The sequence below is a fragment of the Saimiri boliviensis genome, chromosome 18 (assembly GCF_048565385.1).
Source record: "Saimiri boliviensis isolate mSaiBol1 chromosome 18, mSaiBol1.pri, whole genome shotgun sequence".
Lineage (NCBI taxonomy): Eukaryota > Metazoa > Chordata > Mammalia > Primates > Cebidae > Saimiri > Saimiri boliviensis.
In genome coordinates this window covers 18,538,935-18,564,776 of record NC_133466.1, presented here as the reverse complement: position 1 = coordinate 18,564,776, position 25,842 = coordinate 18,538,935, and the positions used below count along the sequence as shown (strand labels likewise).

Here is a 25,842-nt window from a genome sequence, read left to right as displayed (position 1 = left end):
GCTAGGATAAAGATGAATTTTTTAAAATTTTAATTAAAAATGCAGAAACATTCATACAGGAACAGTAGGGAAAAAACCCTCTGTTATCTCTACAGAAACATAATCTCTTAAAGTAACTGCTATTACTACTGTCAGAATATTCATATTTAAGATGAGTTATTCATATGATCAGAAAAACGTAAGAATTCAGTGGCTCATGATAAGGATACTGATAAGCAGAGTTTAAGAAACTTTTTTTGTAAACTGCAGGCATATAGTCTGGATCACCCTCAAGTCTTTAAATCTTCTGTTACTAGTAACCATTTTCCTGTGTATTAATACTACAGTCTGTTTGTATTGGCGTTTAGATGACTAATCTTATTAAAATATAGGGCAAAGAACAGAGAAGATACAAGGAAGAGATCTATCTCAGGGGGGCTAATTATATCCAATTCTATTTATTGTCACTACTGTTTCTGAAAGAGTGGTTAGCCCGTAATTATGTGCTGTTTGCAACTGATGTGGCACTTTTTAATTTGTACTAAACTCACCTCACAATCACACTGCCTTTTAAAAAACACTCAAAATAATTTGTTAAAGGATTAAGAATAGGCACTACCAAAATGGCTTAGACATCATCTATAGCAAGTTGAAAGAGAAACTTTTCTTTACATTTTACATTAATCATTTTCCCCTCTGGGAACAAGAGTGTAACATATTTCTACCTCCAGGCACAGCTCCTGCCACAATTCGGTTGCTAATACATGTTTGTTAATTAAACTAATGAGTAACCTACAGCTAGATTTAATTTCAGAAATAGAGCAGTGTAGAATATCCTTCACGGTCTTCACATAGAAAACAAGCACCTCTTTACTCGGAAGAGTGGACTTCCCAATTTGTACAGAAATACTGGTATTAATCAACTCACTTAATTTATTTGTATTGTGTAGTTGGGTGCTTTAGAAAGTAGTTTTAACTGGGAAATTAATGGACTTCATAGCATATACAAACTCGTCTCAAAAAGATTTGTTTCATCAATTTTGAAAGATCTCACATATTGTGTTCTTATAGTTTGATGTCAAATTGATGTGGGTAATAGTGAAGAAAATTTCATGGCCTTTCCTTATAAAAACTAATACTTTTTTTTTTTTTTTGGATGTAATGTCTCACTCTGTGCCCAGGCTGGAGTGCAGTGGTGCAATTTCAGCTCACTACAACCTCCACCTCCTGGATTTAAGCAATTCTCTTGTCTCAACCTCCTGAGTAGGTGGGATTACATGTGTGTGTCCCCCACACTAAAATAAAAAAAAATAATTTTTGTATTTTTAGTAGAAACAAAGTTTCACTATGTTGGCCAGGTTGGTCTTGAACTCCCGACCTCAGGTGATCTACCCGCCTTGGCCTCCAAAGTGCTGGGATTACAGGTGTGAGTCACCATGTCCGGTGACAATACATTTTTTAATTTCTCCATTTCTCAGATGTATTGACTTTTTCATTTTTCTTTTATATGATTTCTCAAATTTGGTGTTGCTGGGACTTGGGAAAAGCCTCAAACATTTGACTAATGACAGGATGACTCAATGCCAGTCATGTCTGAATACGTAGCTATTGCTGGACAGTTCACGTGAGAAGCGTATTAAAATTATTCGGTCCTACTGTCCTACTCCACAGCTTTCCGCTTGATCTAGAAATCTGGCATGTTATCATAACAGATATTTGTGCCTTAAACCCATTTCTTGTGAAAGGGAGTGAACTGTCAAGAGCTGTTAAAAGCCCTAGGCATCATCCTGCCAAGAAGGAAGTAAATGACTCACTGTATGGGAATCACCCTAACCTTTCCAGGTCATGGAAAACCCTCACCTGGAGCATTCGATTGCACACTGGTGGTTTCCAAAACAGAAAAAAGCAATTCTCTCCTGCTTTCATAAATAGATTGAGCTAGTATTTTCACAGTTTTACACTTTGGATTTCAAGAAATCTTGAGCATATAAAATGCAGAAAATCTCCGCGTGCACGTTTAAAAATCACACTTAAGAGAGTTAAATCTCTCTGTGCTTGAGATGAACTTAGTTAAGTTTATTTTTTCACTCTGGCCCTCAAAATGTCGAATGCACTGTCACTATTGCAAGAAAAACCTGGAAACAAAATGTAACATTTGGGGGCAACTGCCACAGGAACCTCTGAATCACAACCTTTATTGTCTTTAATACAGGAATTGAGCCAAATTTTTAAAGTCCACTGCCAAATTTATCTACCTTCCTTTCTTCCGAAAGGCAAACAAATGCTTTTGTAGTTTAAGGTGAGTAGAAAAGGGCAAATGGTAATTCCATGCAAAGTTGAACACAGAAGTCTCGAATGAAGCAATGGAGGAAATGGCAGCAGATTCTCACACTCTACCCCTTTGTTGTTTCTTCACAACATTTTCGTTTTGACGATATGGATGCATTAGATGGAAGGATATCGTACAACTAATCTCTAACAGTCCACTTAGCTCATAATGCCAGAGCAAAACTTTCGTTTAGGGCCAAGTAGTTATCCCAATGTTCCTTCCTAGGGTATCCAGTTTGCTTATGTGGCTCTGATTTTGTAATGAAGATAACACAGAGGCATCCAGGAGGCACCTACCATCTGTTCTCTCTTTCCGGTGGGAGCAGATAATTTCCTAAAAGGGACGTGTCACCAAAGCCTCCATGTATTTGCCCTAGCAATCTTTCTCCTCTTAGGGAGGAAGACATCTTCCTACTTCACAATTTTGTCTCAACTTTCAATTAATCCTTTTGCTTTTCTAATCATGGTTCACAAATTGCGAAAAAAATAGAAAAATTAACTCCAATTTGGAGTAGGAGGAATTCCTTTATTAAATCAATTGCTTCTAGTTACAGGTTATAAAGGTGGCAAACGGAGGAATTAAAGACAGGAGTTTACATTATAAAAGGTAGGAAATAGGAGTGGTTTTATTTCTCTCATCACTTAGTGACCTTTTTTCAAATCTGGTAAATTTCATAAATTTTTTCCAGGATATTTTGCTAGTTCAGAAACAATTTATTTTGGCTGTACAGATAATAGTCATAAATTAGTGAAGGCAGCATACAGAACTGAAATTTAGCACCCAGCACAATCCCATGATTCATGCTTTCAGACAAACTTTAGCCTGGAATGGATACAGAGCTAAGATCTTCTGACCTGGGAGTACAGAAAGGCCAGAAAATGTTTGGACTTGTATGTCTTCGTGTTTTGTTTAGTCAAACAGTGAAATACATTTAAGTCCGTAATGATGAACAGAATTATTAATGCAACCCGGAAGGCAAAGCCCACAGTATTGCTGAAATCATAAACAAAAGATGTTTTCAACTAACTCAGACCCTTGCAAAGATTTGTCATACGGTCTGATCATCCGAAAAATGCCAACTATGACATATTCTTGACTTTTTAAGAGAGATTTACAGCAACCTGCTTTAATTTTGTGTATTTGTTCTTGGACTATGGTGGTCCTGCTTCATACATCCTCTAACTGGTTAGCCTATTCAAAGAAAAGGACATTTATATTTCTTTTAATTTTACCCTCTCCTCCTTCCCATACCTAGTAAGTGTTATGACCTATTAGAAATTCTGAGTTTTTTGTTGATGTTAAAACATTTATGGGGGTGGAGAGATTGGGGAGGGATAACATAAGGAGAAATACCTAATGTAGATGACGGGGGATGGATGCAGCAAACCACTGTAGCATGTGTATACCTATGTAACAATCCTGCACAATCTGCACATGTACCCCAGAACTTAAAGTATTAAAAAAAATTAAAAATGTTCATTGCAGCACTGTTTACAATAGCAAAGACCTGGAACCAACCCAAATGCCCAACGATGATAGACTGGATAGGGAAAATGTGGTACATATACACCATGGAATATTATGCAGCCATCAAAAACGATGAGTTCACGTCCTTTATAGGGACATGGATGAACCTGGAAACCATCATTCTCAGCAAACTGACACAAGAGCAGAAAATCAAACACCGTATATTCTCGCTCATAGGCGGGTGTTGAACAATGAGAACACATGGACACAGGGAGGGGAGCACTACACTCTGGGGTCTGTTGGGGGGAAATGGGGGAGGGGCGGGGGGTGGGGAGGTGGGAAGAGATAGCATGGGGAGAAATGACATACAGGTGAGGGGATGGAAGGCAGCAAAGCACACTGCCATGTGTGTACCTATGCAACAATCTTGCATGTTCATCACATGTACCCCAAAACCTAAAATGCAATTAAAAAAAAAAAAAAGAAAAAAAAAAAAAGAAAAAAAAAATTAAAAGAATAAAAAGCAAAGATTAATGGAAGATTTGATTAGTATGTATTAATACAATCATGTAAAATAAAAATCTCAGATAAGCTGTTTTTGCCTCTCATGGGGAATGTGCATTTTATGTAAGTTAGAAGCAACAGATCACTCTTCAGATATCAAAATAATATTCTTGTTTCATAGCCAGTAAGATAAAGCACCATATTAATTGTTTCCTCTCAATACAAAGAAGTGAACAAGATGTCAAAGGAATGAAGAGTATGGCAATTGGGTATTCTACAATAATAATTATAGCTCATACTAATTACCTTTGTAAACAGAAATATTTTCACATCTGATGTAATAAAGAGCAGTCAGTAGTTAAAAAAATTATATAAGAAAACTCAAGGTAATGATGCTTAAAATCCAAACATCACCTAGCATCTTTAAGCTGGGATCCACCGTCAACCTTCACAAAATGAATGAACCCCTTAAAGCTTATGTGAGATTGTGTTTGCGTGTGCATGTGTACATGTTTCCAGGGTAAGGATTCCTTGCTGCCCATCTATTCACTAGGGCAAGTATCAGTAATACCAGGCAGGTAAATAACTACTAGATCTTTAAATAATGTGCTATTTGTCTACAAAAACTTAATATTTATATTTTCATAATAGATTTTCATTCCCAAGGATAAAATGAACATATATATTAACATTAAAATATGTATGTTTGCTGGAAGAAAGCAGAGCATAAAAGCATACGGTGCTACGGGTTTTAATAGAATCCTACGAAGACCTATTTGGATTTTGAAGGCAGTGACGGAGCAGGGGTCCACTGTGGACGGAATGTGAGTGATAAATACGGCTTCAGAGGCACAGGACAGCTTTTAAGCTAATATCTTTCTAACAAACTTCTTAATTTTCTATGTAACTTAAATTAAAACCTGAAAACACTACTATCTCTTGTTACATACTTCCCACTGATATGTAGAGCAAGATCTGTTTATTGAACTTGGTAAACATTCAGAAGGTAAGGAAGTAATAGTACTGAGTGGCCTTATCAAAATAGCATGCATGTCATTCAGCATAATTTATAAGATTCTGCTCAACAAATGCTAACTTTCCCATTGTCCTTCCCATCCACTGCTACTGGGTTTACCTTCAGAAGTGCTCAAGTTAATAAGTTTCCCCTCACCTATGTATACAGAACTCAACTAAAAATAAATGAATGGTGAATAAATCAATAATAAATACATAAGTATAGAGCAATTATTTACTTTTCTAAAAGATGACTTGGCTTGGCAGTCTTTTAACTTTTAATTCCACTCTGATTAGCTTTATAAAATTTTGATTATATTCAAGATCTGCTGGTGGAATGTCTTAACATTACAATATTCATCTCTCCACATATCAAGAACTCAGCAAATAATTTTTAACTTATTTATTATCAGTTTCACTGAGGTAAAAATGTCCCATATTTATTTTGGAGATATATGCTATATACATATATTTTACAAGATAATTTCTTTTGCAACAAAAAGTGATGAGTAGAAATAATTGGTTTCTTGGGTGAAGGGCAATTAGCAGTATCATATAAAAGCTCAAGTTTAGTGTCTCCATTTCTTTTTCGCTTTAGAAAACAAAGTTACACCGACACCCACATTGGTTAGTTTGGTTTAGTTGTGATCCACACCACATAATGGCTAAAATTTATTTATGAGGTGGTTAAAACCTCCTCATGCCATCACCTGTTTACCTGTGACAAAGTACCCATTAATTCCTACCCTTTTGATGTCCAAAGACTGCTCGTATTTGTTGAACATTTATTGCTCTACTGCTGAAATTCACCAAATAGCTTTGAGCAAAATCTCGACTTAGTGATGAAAGCACGCTCTTTAATAAAGAGTCTCACAGCATTCATATTCTAGCAAAGAATTCTATGAAGAAATTTCCAGAGATTTCAGCAAAACTGAACATTGGCTGAACTATTCAAAAACGAGAAAGGAAAGAGGGGTGCCGATGCTACAGAAACTGTCAACTTTTCTTTTGCTCAATTAAACTGACAGCCTGAGTGTGAAGCAGCAGATACAAACATGACACGAATTTTAGTACAGGATAAGAGAGCTTCAATCACAAGACGCTGGACAAATTAAAACAACACAACTGATGTAGATACAGATGTGCAGGAAAATGTTTCCTAATTCTCATTTCCCCTTAGAAAATGCAGAAGTTGTTGAAGTCGGAATAATAAATATGATACTATCTAATGAAAGATTTAGACTATGTATCTGTAAAAACACCAAAAATCTCAGAATGACAGAAAGGTTTGGCTATAGGTATCCCTCATCTTTAAAACAGTTCAATTCTTACCAATTAGGGGCTGCTAAGGTTTTCCAGACCTACGGCCACAACAGAAACTTGATTTAAATAAAAAATCCCTATCCAGCCTTTGGTTTAACTGTACAAGATCACATTAAATCTAATTTCTCTTCAACAGTCAGGACATACCAACTTCTGTCTACGTAGGATAAGCAGAACCCTGACGGTTACAAGACGAAAGTCTTAGACAGCATTTAGTTCCTCTTTCATGAAGCTTTGAGTAGCTTCAGTACGAGCCCTGACAAAGTAAAAAGCAGGAAGTGCATGACTGCAGAGAGCAGGTTAAAAAATGATGAATGCTTAGCTTCAAGTATTTAATTTGGTAGCTTTTGGAGGCCTCCAAAGTTGATGGAAGCTAACCACGTGTACTGCAACTATGGAGAGGCATTTAATTTTTCCAGAGAGAAAAAGTGCTAACTCCTTGATTTTCCAAAGAAAAGCCTTAGGAAAGTAAAAAGGTTAAGGGGTTGGTACTTAGAAGAGCCACTAGCCTTAAAGAGAGTAGAGTTTATTCTGAGTGCAAAGACAGAGCTCTGCTCAACACTTTTTTCCCCTGGGGAAAACAACTGTTTTAATAATTGTAATATTTAAAGTATTTACTTCATTTTCTAATTTTTAATTTTTAGACTGGGTCTTGCTTTGTTGTTCAGGCTGGAGCACAGTGGCACCATCACAGCTCACTGCAGCCTCGACTTCCCAGGCTCATTCTCCCACCTCAGCCTCCAGCTGGGGCTACAGGTACGTAACACCATCATGCCTGGCTAATTTAAAAAAAAACTTTTTTTTTTTTGGTAGAGATAGGGTCTTTCTATGTTGCCTAAGGAGGTCTCAAATTCCTGGGCTCAAGGGATCCTCCCACCTCAGCTTCCCAAAGTGCTAGGATTATAGCTGTGAGCCACCACGTCTAGCACAAAGCATTTATTTTAAATACATATGCATATATACATGTGACTCTAAATATGTGTCAAACAAGGGATTTTTAGGTTGACCATTCAGTGTATTTGTCTATAGGTACATCATTAAATAAGAAATGTGAAACATACAGTATACTCAGACACAGAGATTCACACAATGAAATTCCTTAGTAGAACGAGGAATTCTAGCTGCACAAAAACAACATCTCATAACACTTTCCATGTTTAGATTTAAAAACTGAGTAAAAGTATGATTTAAATCTGAGCTTCAAAGAGACTGAAACAATCCACTTTATTTTGGAGTCCTATGTTTGCAAAGTCTGAGAATATATGGTAGAATTTGATAAAGGTTAGAGAGAGAATTATTCTAAGTGATAACATCTACACAATCTATAGAAAGAACACTTTCTGTAGATTTACTTATATTCAAATAACAGTTACTGAATACAGTAGTCTGCATTTTCCAGGCACGGTAGTAAGTATGAAGATCACAGAAATATTTATGTATGACTCCTATTACAAGATGTGACCTCTTCCAGACAACTAGCACGCTCCGGATTTATGTCTTCAAGAGAAATGTATAGAAGTCCACAAGAAAGGATTTAAAATTTTCGTATACTTCCCAAAGAGCAGACCTAACTGCCATGTCAAACCATATAACATTAAAACTTAAATGAACACCTAAAGGTGGTAACTTAACAAAAATGGCAGGTAATGCCCCCCAGACTCTAAGCCTGTGACCACCCAGCCACATTCTATTACAAAGGAAAGATTTAAAGGTGAGTGATGGTGGTTCATGCCTGCAACGTCAGCACTTTAAAAAGCCAAGGTGAAAGGATCACTTGAGGCTAAAAGTTTAAGACTAGCCTGTGTAACATAGCAAGACTATCTTTACAAAAAATTTTTAAAAAATTAGCCACATATGGTGGAGCACCTGTAGATCCATGAGTTTGGCAGTTGTAAGTCTTCATTTGTTTCCCCTTTTCAGCAATCAGTGTCCTTCACTTGATGTCTAATACTTCACAGAAACATGGTATATATATTAATACACTGTCCATTTACTGGTTGTTCAGGCAGGAGAGTAAATCCAGTTTTTCTCACTCAATTTTGGCTGGAAATAGAATTCTTTGTGCATTTTATGCAACTTAACCAGAAAGTCAAGTCACCCACTTGTGCTGATTCTCCTCATCATTTTGATTTTTCTTTATGAAGTTATAGTGCATAGAAAGCCATGGGGAGCCATTAAAGAGCTCATGGCATTCTTCCAAGAAGTAAGATACTACTGACCCTGTTCTACCGATGATATCACTGCAACCTCGGGAGATGGAGTGGCTGGTTCAGGGTGACACTGTTTGGAAGGGACAGGGTAGAGCTGTGAGTCACTGCATTTCCTTCTCACTGGAACAAGCTTCCCCTCTGAACAAAGCTTTTGAAAAAAAATATTCACATTAGCGTTTTCATTTTCTATTTGCCAAAAATCTCCATCTTAGCAAGGCACTTGTCAGGAAATTGTTTTTATATCTCTGCAGAACGAAAGTTTCTTGGTTCCTCTCTTTTTTGGAGAACACGCTTTCAGGAGAGGAGCTGTGTGATCATTTGCCAGAGCAGGGTAGGGTGGTGGGTGCTGAGACCAAAACCTTCATAGCAGACACTTATGAAGCACTTATGAAGCATTCCAGCTGAAAGTCCAATCTCCAAATTAAGATCTTCGCTAAATGGGCATTGATAGGACTAAAAATAAGATGAGGACTGAATGGAGGCTTTAACAAATGTCCATTTAAACTCTCAGTTTAGTCTCATCAGCCATCACAGGAAAGGCAGTGGCAAGAATGCTTGCCAAAGTGTCATATTTGATCAAAAGGGATAATTTTAGAGCGGTTGTAATCATGCTTGTTGTGGGCCTCTGTATCACTTCACAAGGAATTAGACGACATATTCATGTGAAATAAAAATTAAAAACTGGATTAGGAAGAAATATTTTACTGTCAAAAATCAGATCACTGTTGCTGATTGATCTAAGGATTCCTGTTAAATTCCTGCTTCAGAATTCCCCTCCCTCCCTTCCTTTTTTCCTTTCTTCCTTCTTTCCATTCTGTCTTTCTTGAGACAGGGACTTGCTCTTTCACTCAGGCTGGCATGCAGTGGCCCAGTCATAGCTCACTGCAGTCTCAACCTCCTGGGCTCAAGCGATCCTTCTGCCTCAGCCTTCTGAGTATCAACACAAATAAATAAGATATCAACACAAACAAGACAGCAGAGCATCATCTTTCAAGTAGTGGAAGAAAAACCTTAATCTAGTATTTTATACCCAGCCAAAATATCTTTCAAAGCCAAAGGTATAAAAATGACACTTTCAATCATAGCCAAGCAAAAGATTTCATCACCAACTTAAATGCACCCTGAGACTTTTTTTTTCTTTTTTCTTTTTTTTTTTTAAGGGACAGGGATGCCCTCTGTCACCCAGGCTAGACGGCAGTCATGCAATCACAGCTCACTGCGGTCTCGAACCCCTGGGTTCAAATGATCTTCCTATCTCAACCTCCCGAGTTGCTGGGATTGCAAGCACAAGCCACCAAGCCCAGTCTCTAAGGCATTTTAAAGGAAATCCTTCAGGCAGAAGGAAAATGATACCAGCTGCATCTGTACAAAGAATTTAGAGCACCCAAAATGGTGACTTCATAGGTAAATATGTTTTTTATTTAATTTACAATTCATTAAAAGATAACTGACTGTTTAAAGAAAAACAGCAACGATGTAGTAAGGAAAAAGCATGACAACAACTTCTTAAGAGTGAGAGAGAGGGAAAATGGAAGTACTTTTGGTAAGGTTCTTTATCCTATCTGTAAAGTGGTATATCACTTGAACTGGTATAATATCATTGTGACAAGTTTAGAATGTTTTCTATAAACCTTAAAGCAACTAGTAAAATAACAAACTAGTTACAACTTACAAACCAACTTTAAAAGAGATAAAGTAGAATCATAAAAAAATTCTAATTAATCCATAAAAGAAGAAAAAAGGTTAAAGAACAAATAGAAAAAAAATAGCAAGATGATAGATTCAGCCACAACCATATCCATAACCTCATTCAGTGTGCATGGTTTTCTCAATCAAAAGGAAAACACAAGACCCAATTATATGCTGCCTACAAAAAATATGCTACAAATATAAAGACAAAGAAGTTCAGTAAGAGTACAAGGACGGAAAAATGCACCATGTTAATATTAATCAAAAGAAAGCTGGAATAGCTTTATTAATATTAGATAAGGTAGATTTCAGAGCAAAACATTATAAAGGATAAAAAAAATCATTTTATAAGCAGAGGCTCAAAGATTGCCTAACAGGCCTGTCATTCAGTGTGCATGGTTTTCTCAATCAAAAGGAAAACACAAGACCCAATTATATGCTGCCTACAAAAAATATGCTACAAATATAAAGACAAAGAAGTTCAGTAAGAGTACAAGGACGGAAAAATGCACCATGTTAACATTAATCAAAAGAAAGCTGGAATAGCTTTATTAATATTAGATAAGGTAGATTTCAGAGCAAAACATTATAAAGGATAAAAAAAATCATTTTATAAGCAGAGGCTCAAAGATTGCCTAATAGGCCTGAACATTTTATACACCTAAAAGCACAGCCTCAAAGTATACAAAGTAAAAACAGATAGCACTGTTTAGAAAAATGGACCAGTCCAAAATCACAGGCAGAGCTTTTACAATCTGTCCCTCAATGACAAATAGAAAGAACAAGTGGCTGAGCATGTGACTCACACCTGTAATCCCAACACTTTGGAAGGCGGAGGTGGGCAGATCACCTGAGGTCAGGAGTTTGAGACCAGCCTGGCCAACATGGTGAAAACCTGTTTCTACTAAAAATACAAAAATTAGCTGGGCATGGTGGCACATGCCTGTAATCCCAGGTACTTGGTCGGCTGCTGAGTTAGGAGAATCACTTGAACCCAGGAAATGGAGGTTGCAGTGAGCCAAGATTGCACCACTGCACTCCAGCCTGGGCGACAGAGCAAGACTCCATCTCATAAAAACAAAAAAAGAACAAGTGAACATAAATTACACACTCATGCTCAGAACGTTCCTTCCATTCCAAGTAAGCCTTCCCACAAAATGCTGGTGAAGAAATCTATGTCTGCAGCACTGAGCAAACCATTTTGGGCAATGGTCACTGAAAACCAAGAATAAGTCTCATTATTGCTAATATCATGACTGATGCACGCTTCCCCTGAGAGAATATGGCCACTGCTCTGAGATGGAAATTTGAGTTCTACTTTCTTTTGGTCCACTAAAAATTCCTACAACTCAGCCAAGTCTCAACTTTCCTTGACCTTAGTTACACTGTTACACTTACATGATGAGGGGGCTGGGCAAGGTTACTTCTAAAATCTTTTGCTATGGTGTGAATGTTTGTGTCTCTTTGTATGTTGAAACACAGCCACAGTGTGATGCTATTTGAAAGTGAAAACTTTGGGAGACAATTAGGCATGAAGACAGAGCCTTCAAGATTAGGATCAGTACCCTTATAAAAGAGGCCCCAGAGAGTTCCCTTTACCATTCTGCCATATGATACAGCAAAATACAAACAAAAACAAAAGATGAAAAAATGTAAGTTCTATGAACCAGGAAGCAAGCTTTCACTAGACAACCAAATCTGCTAATGTCTTGATGTTGGACTTCTCAGCCTCTCCAACTGTGAGAAATAAACTGCTGCTGATAAACCACCCAGTCTATGGTACTCTGTTATAGCAGACTGAAGGGACTGGAAGACATCCTTCTGGCTTTTGTGTTCGAACTTGAACCATGCCATCAATGTCAATATTAAATCAAGTCAGGGCTTACACTGTGAGTCCCTGGGAATCCGTCTGGCTGCTCTGTGGAGAGGTGCGAGTGCCTACTGTGCAGGGATGGCCCTGTGGAGGCAGCTGCCCTGTGACTCTTCGACCTTCAAGATGGAACGGACAGGGGTTGAACCTGTGAATAGCGGCGCTCAAGGCATTTCTCCTCATTCTTTTTGCATGGTTTCCAGTTCCCAGTGTCCCACCCTTACTGTCTGTGCTGTGACCTGAAGTGAGATCTCAGCGGCAGCGGGACCTACCCGAGGAGGAACAGCCTGCAGGGCGGTGATATAGTTCTCCAGGGCCAGGCGGCGACGGTCATTCAGCATGGCTTCCACTCTGGCCATGTGCGTCTCCACCAGCTGCTGTCTCTCGTTGGCTGCTTCCTGCTCCAGGGATTCCACTTTCTCCTGAAAATGCTGCCATCATAAACACATATGTCAACGGGGACTGAACAAGCAGGATGAAGCAGCAATTTCAAGTCTTCTAAAAGGGACATCCTATTCTAAGTGATAAAAAGTATCCTGAAGACTGCCTAGTCATTCCAACATTTTGACTAACTCTGCATGTTTTATAGGTTACTTCACTTTCTGGCACTCTCCAACCCCCATCAAACCTACTTTCTCATTGAAAATCAGTACTACATAGGCTCCCTGAAGACTGATTTGACCAGTAATAATGTTGGATAAATATATGCACTCTTGAAACTCTTACATTACATATGAAAAAAAAATTCCTCTCTTACTAAAAATACTGCAAGTAATTGACCGTAATAAACTTCTGGTTTACTTAAGGTAATTTTGAGACTGGTTTCAGTCAAAAATTCCAGTTCTCATAATTTTTACCAGAGGGAGAAGCAGCAGCAGATTATGGTGACTGAAAAGATATATTATTAATAAAAAGTAGATTGCAAGTAACAATGTGAGTTTTATGGCCATGAATTATAACTTGAAATAACTGGGAGCAAATATAAGGCAGGATTTAAGCAACTCAATTACTAGACAATGATTAAGAACAGTTCCAGGTCATGGGACTATGAATAATCACACCTGAGGTTCTGGTAAACCTACAGACACTCATTAAACAGACTGCAGCCATGTGATGTTTGGTACGAAATGGGTACAGATTTTACCTGGATAACTGCTTTCTTATCAGCTTTAGGCAAGTTCTTTGCTTGACGTTCTGCCTCTTCCCATTCTCTCATGACCTATAAATTAAGAAAACATTTAGATTTAAAATCATAGGTTCTTCCTATGAATACAGACTTAACAAGGATGGATGATTACGTTTTTCTTCTATTTTTGTCATTTTAGATATTTTAAAAATGTATTACCTATACATTCCTATCTGAATAATATTTGACCTCCCACTAGGACAAAAATAATTAACCACAGTAGCATATTAAACATAAATGTTCACATTTATTGCAGAAATATAGTCTTTTAAGTCAAGGCTGCTCTTTTTACCCCTCTGAGAACTTGGTGATAGTCATTTTATTTGATGTGAATAAATACCAACAATTCATAGAAGGCATACCTAACTGCAGAAGGTCTTCCAAAATTAAACTGACATCACGTAAGTTTTATTCTCTTATGAAAGCAATTTAAACCATTTTAAAGTGTATATTTTGAATTTAAGAAAATATAACATTTTGTGCGTGTGTGTGTGTGTGTGTGTGTGTGTGATAAATACAATGCCAAAAGAAGTACATAATAGAGGAAGGAAAAGAAGACTTCTGTTGTCTGATATCCTAAGACCTATCCCTTTAAACAATTGATGGGAAATTAGGGCCTTTTGAGCTTGCTGACCTGTTATGAACAGTAAGGATTACTCTAAGTTCTTCTAAAAACTCTAAGAACGCATAATATTCTGAATGTAGCAAAATGTATTTTTTACAGGTAGCACTAATTTAGTAACCAGTTGCTATGGTTTGAATGTATTCCCTAAAAAGCATGTGTTGAAACTTAATCCCCAATGCCACAATTTTGAGAGGTAAACCCTGTAAGAGATGATTCAGTCTCTGTCCTCACGAATAAATTAATATCATTATTGGGGGAGTGGGTTGTTATAAAAATGAGTTTGCCCTCCTTTTCCTTCCTTCCTTCCACCAAAAATGATGAGAGCATGAAGGTCCTCAACAGATGCCAGTATCATGCTCTTGGCCTTCACCCCTGCAGAACTGTGAGGCAAATTTTAAACTTCTTTTTCTTCATAGATTATCCAGTCTGGAGTATTCTATTACAGTAGGCGTCCCTCACCCCTGCAGAACTGTGAGGCAAATTTTAAACTTCTTTTTCTTCATAGATTATCCAGTCTGGAGTATTCTATTACAGTAGGCGTCCCCAAACTTTTTACACAGGGGGCCAGTTCACTGTCCCTCAGACCGTTGGAGGGCTGCCACATACTGTGCTCCTCTCACTGACCACCAATGAAAGAGATGCCCCTTCCTGAAGTGCGGCGGGGGGCTGGATAAATGGCCTCAGGGGGCTGCATGTGGCCCACGGGCCGTAGTTTGGGGATGCCTGTATTACAGCCACACAAAATTGACTAAGATACCAGATGAATCTGTTTTGTAGGAAACAAATGCTTCCTGCTATCAACCTTGATGTTCACCTGGATTTCCCTAGAAGTTCACTCATTAACCTGATACAAAAAGTAAAAGTTTGCACTTCTTTATGTTGTTCAAAGAAAATATTAACTTCTTACCACCTACAACTGCCTTTTGACATGTATTACAAACAGAGTTTGTTTAACGTGCAACTTATAACTGAGCTAGGTAAAATGAAGAAAGAAAGATCAAGGAAACAAAATACTGGCCTCCTGCCAGAGATGTTCTTGCATACTTTGTATACTCCCAAAGCATTAGAAAACTTGGTTAGTGTATTGTAAGAGTCTGTTATTTGTAGGTATTTAGCCCTAAAGAATAGACCCTTGTAACATAATTTAAGATGGAAAAGAAAAAGAGGCTTAGCATAAATAGCTATGGATAGAAAACTTCTGTGAGACAACACCACATCAAATCACCATGTGGGTTCCTAATTACAGATTTTATTGTCCATTAGCAATAATTCTTTGTAGACGATAGGCAACTAGCTGCTTCTTGTTGTTTTAGTAAAATTATGAAGAAAACAATATGGAATAAACATTCCATTACACTTGAAAAGCATATCAAAAATAGTCGCAAGGTTCACAGCAAAACTGGGACAAATGCCCTGCTGCAATGAGCAAGAATAGAACATGCAAGAAAAGAAACAAATTGTCCCATTTGCTTTGGTGCACCTACCGAGTTAATAAAGGGCGCTTGGGAGAGCAAGGGGGATGCTGAAGACTATCTTCGCTTCAGAGATGAGATAAGCCTTGTAATATAAATATTTCAATTTCCTGCTTTGGGAATGTTCACAGTGGTGGTACCCTACCAACAGTTCTTCAAGCAAGGGATCTCAAAATTAGTTCGAGATAGACGTTCAATGATGCAATGTGAAAATTGATTTCCCATATTACATTTACATTTTTTCCATCTTACCTTGTATACTCAGAACCTGGACTTTAAGCTGGGTGGATTCATGAAATAATTAAAGAGATGTATTTAGCTAATGAGTTGAAAATAAGCATTACTCTAAAAATTAACTGAAATTTAGATTTTCAGAACAATTTAACACTATCCTATATCCCCACAAATAAAAAAATCACCTGCACTATCACACTAAGATTACCGCAAATGAATATACATTAGGTGTAGGCTATCTTCGTACGAACAGTGAATTTCACTGTGAGACTGGTAACAAATAGCATTACTGCTGACCCTGTATTAAGTGCTTTACAAAATCTATCTAATTTAATTGATTCCTCACAACAGCTTGTGAGATTAGCCAGGGCCATCCCATTTTATGAATCAGGTTAAGGTGCCAGCTCAACACTATACAGGTAAAGGGCGAGGGAAGAATATAAACCAAGATCTTTGTGGCTCTAAAGATCATGCTTTTGTACCCTGGTACCCAATTATAAAATGGAAAATCCATTAGGTGAGTTAAGTTTATTTATATTTAGCAACAGGAGAAAGGGGTACTCTTAAAATGCTGCTGCTTATCTTAACAATAAAAGCCTGAGTTGGGTCAGCTTTCAATGTGAAGGACTTCATTTTAAGGATATATTAAAACTGCTAAGTTCGTAAGTAATAAAAGTGCACATATGGTTCAGATGCTGATTTCTATTGGCTAGATGCTAGTCACGACATACAGCAACAAAAATCTACAGGATTCAAGTTATAACCCACAATGGCAACAATAAACCAAAATACAAAAAATTCCAAAATCCTCTGTATTTGTAGGAAAACACAGAACAAAAACTACAATAAAACTTAATTTTAAAAAAAGACCCACAATTTTTAAAATTTAAAATTTTCAGGATCTAGCTCTTGCAATGACTCTCTATATTATTTTCTTTTCTTTTTCCTTTTTTTTTTTTTTTTTTTTTTTTGAGATGGAATCTTGCTTTGTCACCCAGGCTGGAGTGCAGTGGAGTGATCTTGGCTCACTGCAACCTCTGCCTCCTGGGTTCAAGTGATTCTCCTGCCTCAGCCCCCAAGTAGCTGGGGCTACAGGTGCCCGCCACCATGCCCAACTAATTTTTGTATTTTTAATAGAGACAGGGTTTCACCATATTGGCCAGGCTGGTCTTGAACTCCTGACCTTGTGATCTGCCCTCCTTGGCCTCCCCAAGTGCTGGGATTACAGGTGTGAGCCACCACACCTGGCCAAATTATCATTTTAATGGAAACTGGTCACACCTGAAACTAACAGAGAATTTGAAATAATTTTCTTAATGGGATCAAAGATGACCAAGATATACTAGGAGAAAATGTCCAGGATTAAAAAAACACAAAATTTAAAAATAAGTAATGACTAAGTAGGTCCAAAAATGAAATGCAACGTTAGTAAAACTTATATGAACTTAGAGGCACTAAAAGGAGTTTACAATCCAGCTAGAAAGATAACGCAGGTATATCCAAATATCACTAATAAAACCGGGGAACAAGTATTTAGAATGAAATGAAATGTAAGAGCAATGACTGCCTGTTTCATTCTGAGTGTGATGTGGGGTGTAAATGGGTGAGCGTGTCAATGTGAAAAGGAATGAGAGGGCATTTCCAGACTAAGTCAAGGCCAAGAGCAAAAAGAAGCCCCAGGCGAGATGAGCAGATGGTGAGCAGAGGTGCCTGATCTGAACAGCAGTTGAACACTCTAAAGACAGGGGTAGCAGTTGAGAAGAGGTGGTAGGAAGACCAGAATCAGGGTACAGGGTAGGTGCTGAAAATGACAAGCTGAGCATTTGGTGTTTATTTTTGTCACTGTTCTTTTTTTAAGATTTCAAGTGCCCAGAAGTGGATTTTTGAGGGCACAAGTAGCCTCTGAAAGCTTTGCAAAGAAGGGAGATAGGATGTAAATTTAAAGGAGGACATTTCAGTGGCAATAAATATGACTCATAGTCCTCTAATGCTTTTGAACAGTGCCTATGTCTTTCCTAATGAAAAATCCGAATTTTTTTGACATCAGGTGAAAACTCACTAATTCCCTGTGGCTAGCTTTCTAGTTCAATTTGCTTTTAGGTTTTCATCATGGGAAATCACTAGAACTGCACACTATATTCCAGAGCCAAAAGTATTGTGATTATAAGGCTTTTTTCCTCCTTACGTTATTATACCAAAGTAGATCCAAGTATTGTTATTCATCTTAAGGCAAAAAAAAAAAGAAAAAGAAAAAGAAAAAAGAAAAAGTATCTGTGTTGTACCTTTCTGGATACATTATTAGTTTCATGTTTTCAAGTGTAGATTTTCTTATTATTCATGTGAGGACAAGCGATGATAATCATGGAAAAGATAGTTTATTACTCACAGCTCCCAAGAAGCAGGTACATACCACTACAGGCAGGGTCATATGGGAAGCACCAGGGTTGGTCAGGAGGGGAAAACATGGGCAAAAGCCTTTTACTGTGATTTTCATGGAAAGAATGGGGGAGGCAAGGTAAGCAGGTTTAGGACTGACTTGTTCAAATAATGGTGATAGCAAGGGGTTGTCCCTGCTTGTCTGGTACCTGGCCCTGGGGTGATCAGAGCAGAAACAGTGGCCCAGAGTTTAACAGCTACATAAAGAAGGTGGCTGGGAGTTAGGAGCTTTTGACTGATTGGTTTACACGTGAAATGTGTGCTCAAGAGTCCATTCATTTACTATCTCTAGGAACTGGTTAGCCCTGGGAGGAAGGAATCTTCCTGGGGTCAGCAGGGACTCAGGTCAGAAATTACAGGAAAGCAAGATTAATTGTCTACTAAAGACTTACTGTAATCTTAGAAAATATGCAGTAGCCTTAATTCATGAATTGCATTTAATGTCTCTCAAGAGACCTTTGAAGTATCTGTACTAAGTATGTAAAAAATTATTCCTATCTTTTGATATTTACCACAGAATATTAACACTAAAAATGAATGGCTTACTGAGATCTTTTCATTCACTTATATGTCCTACCTTTTTTCCTCCTAGGTTTGTAGACTACAAATTAGAAAACTGACTGGAAAATAGTAATATGTCCATATATGTTGACTGAATGAGTGAAAGAATGAATGAGGATCCTAAGCAAGGGTTAAAATTCTCTGTATTATCAAACTCCAATACAACATCTAGTGCCTGGTAGTAGACATAGCTTAAATTGTAGTTGACGATATTATATATGGATTAGCCATGTTCTAATCACAAGTTATTTTTTAATTTGCTTGATAAAGGATCTGCTTAAAAAAACCAACATAAATCAGATGTTTTTCTTTTCCCCCCGCTCAAGCAAAGTGTAGTGAAAGGAATACCGTACTAGGAGCAAGAAAGGCCTGGATTCTAAATGTTGTCTCTGGCTCACTGATTTTGCTTTGTGCTAAAATGGGAAGCCACTCTCTCAAACCTCTATTCTATCACTTAGGAAACTAGATGAAATAATCACTATGGTTCAGCTCAGTTTTAAGTCTGTGGTTCTGTAGACTATAAACAATGGTAGGTTCACAGTTATAATAGGCTGGGATTTAACACAAAAACTCATCTTTACTAAAGAGCATTTTGATGGATTTTAATTTACAACATGTTGATTTCAGATACTACATATACATAGAATAATAATGCCAAGTACCTTTCTTTACCAGAGAGAATGTTATAGACATCACTTAATTTGTGCTTACAAAATCCAACTATATACCTGGATCTTTCCTAGGCAGCATGTTCATGGAGGATGCAAAAAATCCACAAACTGTGCCCACACATTAAACATTTAAAATTAGAACTTCACATCTTTGAAGATCCTGATAAAGCCAGCAGGTCCCTTCGGAGACTGGGACAGAGGCAAGCTCAGGTTTCCTGATGCTGTGGAGCTGAATGATGGAAGCGCCAGACTTACCTGGGACATTCTCTCTCGGTGCTTGGCCTCAAGCCTCTCTTTGGCTTTCTGGAAATGGGCGTGCTCATTCTCATCCCCAGGTGTCTCGAGATACTTGTCAACGGCATCAGGGGTACTGGCTGCTGTTGTAGGAACTATAAAGTAGAAGAGAAGGAGGTCTGAGAAGAAAAAACCAACAACAACAGAATATCCACTCATTTGAAAGAAAGCCATGTTTTCGGTATTTCTCAGAACAGAGACTTTAGTAAAGCAGCACATACGAGATATTAATGCTGTTGAAGAGAACACTACGAGACGCTGCGGCACAGTGAGGATGTGTTTCACCACTCCCAAGTGCAGAACGAAGGGAAATATTTAAAAGGGTCCATTTTGCAATTACCGTATTAGAGTTCTTTATGAAACAAGCATGCAAAGAGCAAAGAACAGTTGGTGCTTAATAGACATGTTTTTCCAAATCCCCATGCTTTCCTAAATTAATATTTTGCAGTCATGAAAGTAAATGATGATATCATCAATATCATACATTAGGACTCCTGCAGAAACCAGATATCCAAAATTGGCTTGTTGCAGAATAACTGCACCCCAGAGAAAAAAGGTAAATTCTATGATGTATTTCAGATAACTTAATTACAAAGGCAACCTTCATGAGATAGTATGTGGAACACCGCAAAAAGAAATATAAACATCAATAAACACATTTTTGAATCACAAAAGGACCTTTCTGCTTTCACAAGTTTGGCAATAATCAGTGAATTCATTATGCTAGTTGTCACACAGAAAGTTGATTTCTATTTTGAATTCAACTAATACTGCTAAGCAATATTTGAATTGTAACATATACTACTACATTATGTGAAAACATAATTACCCATAAAATTCAAGAGTATACTATAAAAATGTCCTAATTCATGAACCAAGTGAATTATAATATCTACACAAGCAATTTCCTAAAAGATTAGTAATGACTAGTGAGAATCAAAAATATTTATAAGATTAAAAGAAAAAAGAAAAAAGGATTTTGACTTAAGCATATTTAATGTTAAAAATAAAATGAGCTGTTTTCACTGTCTTTTCAGGTCAAATCAATTGTTCATTCAAAAGGCTATTCAAATATCACCAATGTTCCAAGTATTCCTATCAAATTATTAACACTTGTGTATTTCATTTGGGCTATAATATCTCAAAGAGGACTTGAACGAGAAGAATTTATGGCTAAATCATTTTAAAACTAAACCTGAAGTATGCTTTCTACAGCCTTCAAGAAAATGTCTGGAATCTTAACAACTCAAAGTTTTCAAAGATATTAACTAAAGCTGGAAGGCTGTGAAATAATTAAACAGTATCTCTCTTAAAGAGAAACATTCATTTTGATTTTTTTCCCTCCACTTCAATCCTGATTAATAATCATTTTTCAAAAAATAAAAGCAGTTGAGTGTCTATCCAGATGTTGCTTTCAAGTAGAGGGAAAGAGGCAGGGCATATTCCTGGCACCTTTACAGAGCTGCCCCTACTTTCTCTGTAGCAAATGAGGGAGTGGTGTTCCTTCTTACATTGGCAGCAACAGGGAGAGGGAAGGAAGGAAGGAGCACGTGGGGGCTTTGCAGTTAATCACATTTAGATTTGAATCCTATTTCTTTTTCAGATCAGCTGTGAGCCGGGGCAGAACACTTAAGCACACCATGTTCCAATTTCTTTATCAAGTGGTGATAACAGGCCATACGACATGATAAGAGTGCCGGGAAAATGGGATATCATACCACATGTAAATCATCTGGCAGAGGGTGACACACGGCGTAGCTTACACATATTAGCGGCCTTCCCTCCTCCTCTGCTTATTGCATCCTACTCAAATTCTAGAGCTAATGGTAACCATGAAACAGTTCTGCTATTTTATTTAAAATCACTGAAAATGTTTTGGCATAAGAGTGCAATAATAAAGTAACAAATAACAAAAGGACAAATTAAAAATTTTTTTTTAATTAAGGAAACACACACACACACACACACACACAAACATTTATTAATAAAAAATAAAATAGAACCACTGAACATGAATTACAGGATCACAAAGTGAAACCTACAGAAAAAGTAATAAGTATTTTTCAAAAAATGTTAGGTGTAGCCCACATAAAAAAAGGCCAAAAGTATAAAAAATAAGTAAATTTTAACAATTCAAAGTCTTCAAAGATATTATCTAAAACCAGAAAACTGCTAAATAATTAAACAGTATCTTTCATTTTAAAGAGAAACATGCATTTTGACTTTTTCCCCTCCACTTCAATCCTGATTAGTAATAATTTTTCAAAAAATAAAAGCAGTTGAGTATCTATCCAGATTTTACTTTCAAGTAGAAGGAAGGAGACAGGGCATATACCTGGAATTTGTAAGATTGAAACAATAATTTTGAATATTAAATCCTTTTCAGGAAAAAAAAAAAGTTAATTGTTTCTCTACATAACTTCTAGCAAACCAGTATACAAGTATTTTTTAACTTAAAAGTTTTCCAACTTGAAATGAATGTGGCATTTAGCATTTAAAATGTGTTTCTCCTGGCTTTAGTCATTTTCTCATCTTAACTGGAAGAGCTCAAATGAGAACAAGTGAAAGCAGAAAATAAAATAACATTCTTTTGCATAGTTTAATCTGGCAGAATGACATGTTTAGGCAAACAATATTTTATGTTTTAAACAAATGAAAATGTATAAATGTTTGGGGTTATATTCGCTGATGAAGACAGTTCTGGCTGTAAATGTTATAACCATAACATAAGCACCCCTTTGGAAAACTGGATTCAATAAAACTTAACTATGTAAGGGGGAATTTTTTTCAGCTCCTATGGTTTTCGAAAACTGTATAAAGGAAAGGAATAAAACACTGTAATTTGAATCCCTATAATCACATTGGCCTAAGTAGAAATGCACTTAGCAATATAATAACAGAATAAATATGGAATAAGAATGTGAGGTATGTTTAACAGATATAGGATATTAAAAAGGATAAAAGTCTTTTTAGACACATGGAAATGAATACAAACACTGTGTTACCAATTTATTCCTTTGAATCCAGAGATATTTCTGTGCTAATTTTCTGTGCCAACTTGATTGGGCCACAGGGTTCCCAGATTAAACACTGTTTCTGAGTGTGTTTTTGAGGGTGCTTTTGGATGAGATTAGCATTGGAACTGTCACACTCAGTAAAGTAAATCACCCTCCCCAACATGGGCAGGCATCACCCGATCTGCTGAGAGTCTAAAAACAAAAGGGCAGAGGATGGAGGAGTTTACCCTTTTTATTTCCTGGCTGACTGAGCTGGGATATTGGTCTTCTCTTGCCTCTGGACTGAAATGTACACCGTTGTCTTCTCTGGTTCTCACGCCTTTAGATTTGGACTAAATCATACCACCAGCTCTCCTGGGTCTCCAACTTGCAGATGACAGACGGATCGTGCGACTTTCTCTTCCTATACATATATGTCCTATTGGTTGTTCTCTGGAGAACCCTGAGCAATACAATTTCTCTTCAAGTAAATCTTTGTCAACAGTCCCAGTTACTTCCCATAGTTGAGGAAGTTGTGTCTCTTTTTATCTTTAACTCAAATTTTTCAGCCATTCATACAAAGCCCCCATCTCAATTAGTGTAAGTGAGTGAAATTATCCTGTATTCATACCAACCGGCAAACCAGATTACTGTCTAGTCAAGCAGAGAAGGACAGCATATGCTGATATTGTTAAATGAATTTAATAGTTTATTCCTATTGCTCTGCAGCTGGTGAGGAGGAAGGAGAGAACAACTTTAAGGTAGAGTATGTCCAGAGAACTCAACTTCCATTTCATGAATAGCCTTTTATCCTAAAGAGGTTACGTTAATAGAACTGACTACCATTTTGGGACAACGTCCATGGAACGCCAGAGGTACCTGTGCCCTACGTCCTCACCCATCAAGGTACTTCCTTGCAGGCAGGGAGTGGAGCTCAAGCAATGTCAGGATGTGTCGCAGGACACAGAGGCAACAGGAGACTGTACATCAGCAGGCCACTGAGATGCTTAAGGTTTAAAACACAAGTCACTATAACCACTTAGAAAGTGGAAACAAACTGGCTTCAGGAGGGTTTATTTCTGTTTTGTATTTTAAACTTCCATAAAACAGTTTATCCTGTTCACAGACCTCTGAGGTTCCATGGAACCTCTGATAAAGGCTAGGATTTCCATGTTGGCCAAATGGTAACAGCCTCTTTTCATCAGAGCCCACTGTGCTAGGCATGTTCCATGTGTTCTCATTTCACACGTGGAAAGAAGAAAAAATGGCCCTATTTTATTGCAGAGATGAAACGCTATCATTTAACATACTCATGTGCATCCCAAACATAGACAAATGAAGTCTCTTAAGATCAGGTAAGTCATAAAAAGGCTGTAAAGCTATTTTTTATAGTAGTAGAGGGCTAATCCGTTCACATGGTGGGGCACTGGAAAGGGTATCTGTTGTTTTGTTTTGTTAACGAGCAACATAACTTGGCAAAAAAACACATTTTGTTATGATGTCATTGGCTGGTTTTCTATGAAACAGTTGTTCCTGCCCTGAACACTATCTGGCAAATGACCTTCAACAGAAGTTGAGTCATAAAGCATGGATCAAGTGAAGAGCCCACGGAGCCGGAATATGGAGAACGTTCCAGCCTTAGGCCCCTTCTCCAACATGCTCACTCATGCCTTCTGCAAGCAGGCTGGCTAGGTATGTTTCCCCTTGCACAGAAAACTAGACTTAAAATGAGACAAAACTCAGGGTTAAACATCCTTAGCTCTAGGTTTTGACCTCTAGATGCCTAGTCATTAGCAGCACTACCAACATCACATGCACAAGCTTTTAACTTTTTCTCTTTTTTTGAGACAGAGTCTCGCTTTGTCACCCAGGCTGGAGTACAATGGCGTGATCTCAGCTCACTGCAACCTCCGCCTCCTGAGCTCAAGTGATTCTCCTGCCTCAGGCTACCAAGTAGCTGGGACTACAGTCGCTGGCCAGCACACCCAGCTAAATTCCGTATTTTTAGTAAGATGAGGTTTCACCATATTGGCCAGACTGATCTCAAACTCCTGACCTTGTGATCCACTCGCCTCAGCCTCCCAAAGTCCTAGGATTACAGGCATGAGCCACCACGTCTGGCCAAGCTTTTAACTTTTTAAATGATCTTTTTATTTATTTTATTTTAGTCTCGTAACACAGTCTTGCAGGGCATGGTAGGATACACAGGCTATTACCTCCCTTCCTTTATAATAGTGATTAATGTGTATCTAAACACTTGTAACAGAAGAAAAAATATAATGGAAAAGCAGTTCCAATTCCTAGCACATTACTGCTTCAAGGTGAACATTCTGCTTCCAAATATACAGTGGCATTCTGATGACTAATGCCTTCTACATAAGCTACATCCTTGTTCTTTGCCATCCTGGGAAGTCGGAGGTATCAAAGCAGCTGAGACAGCAGCTCTGACGTGGACAAACGAGCCTGCCTTTGGTGCACCTGTTCATCATTGTATTTCTCCCGCCCACTGACATTACAGCCCTTATTATATGTGAGGCACCTGGGAGACACCAATGAGAAAAACAGATGAAGTCCCTAGTCCTGGTGGCATTATATTCTAGGCAACGAAACAATCACCACAAGAATTTTTAAAAAGCCAGTAAGTCATATTGTTAGTATGTGATTTGCATTATGGAGAAAAAGAGGAAAAAGAAAAACTGAGCAGAGTTCAGAAGGATCGGGAGAGCTGAGGGAGAGGGGAAAGGTAGACTGCAAGAAGTAAGCGACTGGGCAGAGTCTCAAGCAAGGGGGTGACATTCAGATCCTTCCCAGCTGGCTGCCGGAAGAACATTGTGGACAGATGACAAAACTAGCATGGAAGCCCTAAGAGTTGAGGCTGGCTGGCAAATTCCAAGAGATCCACGTGGCCAGAGCTGAAGAAGCAAGAGAGGAAGTAGTGGGAGAGGCAGGGAAGAAACGGGAGACATTAGGTACAGGCTTGAA

The 25,842-nt window shown here is 37.7% G+C and overlaps 1 protein-coding gene across 6 annotated transcripts in view; it reads right to left on the bottom strand.

The window, feature by feature from the left end:
- The window catches only part of APP (amyloid beta precursor protein), a 280,905-nt gene that overhangs the window by 74,297 nt on the left and 180,766 nt on the right, over positions 1–25,842 (bottom strand). For all 6 annotated transcript variants that reach the window (XM_039480477.2, XM_039480478.2, XM_039480479.2 and 3 more), the window contains 3 exons: positions 19,826–19,959; positions 13,530–13,604; positions 12,658–12,816 (listed from right to left, as the gene is read on the bottom strand). In XM_039480477.2, coding sequence (XP_039336411.1) covers positions 12,658–12,816; positions 13,530–13,604; positions 19,826–19,959 — 368 coding nt within the window. The remainder of the gene's footprint in view (positions 1–12,657; positions 12,817–13,529; positions 13,605–19,825; positions 19,960–25,842) is intronic.